The sequence below is a fragment of the Buceros rhinoceros genome, unplaced genomic scaffold, assembly GCF_000710305.1.
Source record: "Buceros rhinoceros silvestris isolate BGI_N320 unplaced genomic scaffold, ASM71030v1 scaffold18440, whole genome shotgun sequence".
In the NCBI taxonomy this organism is placed as follows: Eukaryota; Metazoa; Chordata; class Aves; order Bucerotiformes; family Bucerotidae; genus Buceros; species Buceros rhinoceros.
The window spans coordinates 11,406-11,792 of NW_010391496.1; the positions used below are offsets into that span (position 1 = coordinate 11,406).

The 387-nt window shown below is 64.6% G+C and overlaps 1 protein-coding gene across 1 annotated transcript in view; it reads left to right on the plus strand.

The window, feature by feature from the left end:
- COL9A2 (collagen, type IX, alpha 2) overlaps positions 1–387 on the plus strand; it is a gene marked incomplete at its 3' end in the record, with an annotated part of 13,292 nt that overhangs the window by 11,222 nt on the left and 1,683 nt on the right. Inside the window, exon 28 of the mRNA XM_010142021.1 lies at positions 237–269. Within this exon, the coding sequence (XP_010140323.1) occupies positions 237–269 (33 nt within the window). The remainder of the gene's footprint in view (positions 1–236; positions 270–387) is intronic.

A 387-nucleotide genomic window follows, 5' to 3' on the forward strand; every position in this document is an offset into this window, starting at 1 on the left:
AAGGTAGAGAAGGTGAGTCCCGGCAGATGATTCCTGGGGTGGGGTGGAGGGATGTGGGAGGGATGGGGGTCTCTGTCCATGCTGGGGTCTCCCATGCCCGACGTGGCCCCTGGCACTGCAGCATGGCACTCCAGCACAGCCGTGGTGTGCTCCGGGGAGGGGGCGGGTGTGCCACCCCCAGCTGCAGCTCCAGGTTTGTGCTGTCTCCCCATTGCATTTCTCGTGTCTGTCCTCAGGGTGAATCAGGCGAGCCAGGGCCGAAGGGGCAGGTGAGTGATGGGGGGTGTGGGAGCGAGGGGCTCCCCACACTGTTGCACTGGGTGGCTTTGCGGGACCCTGGGCTGCAGGTGATACTCCTGACCGAGGCAGCAGAGATGCAAACAGCTG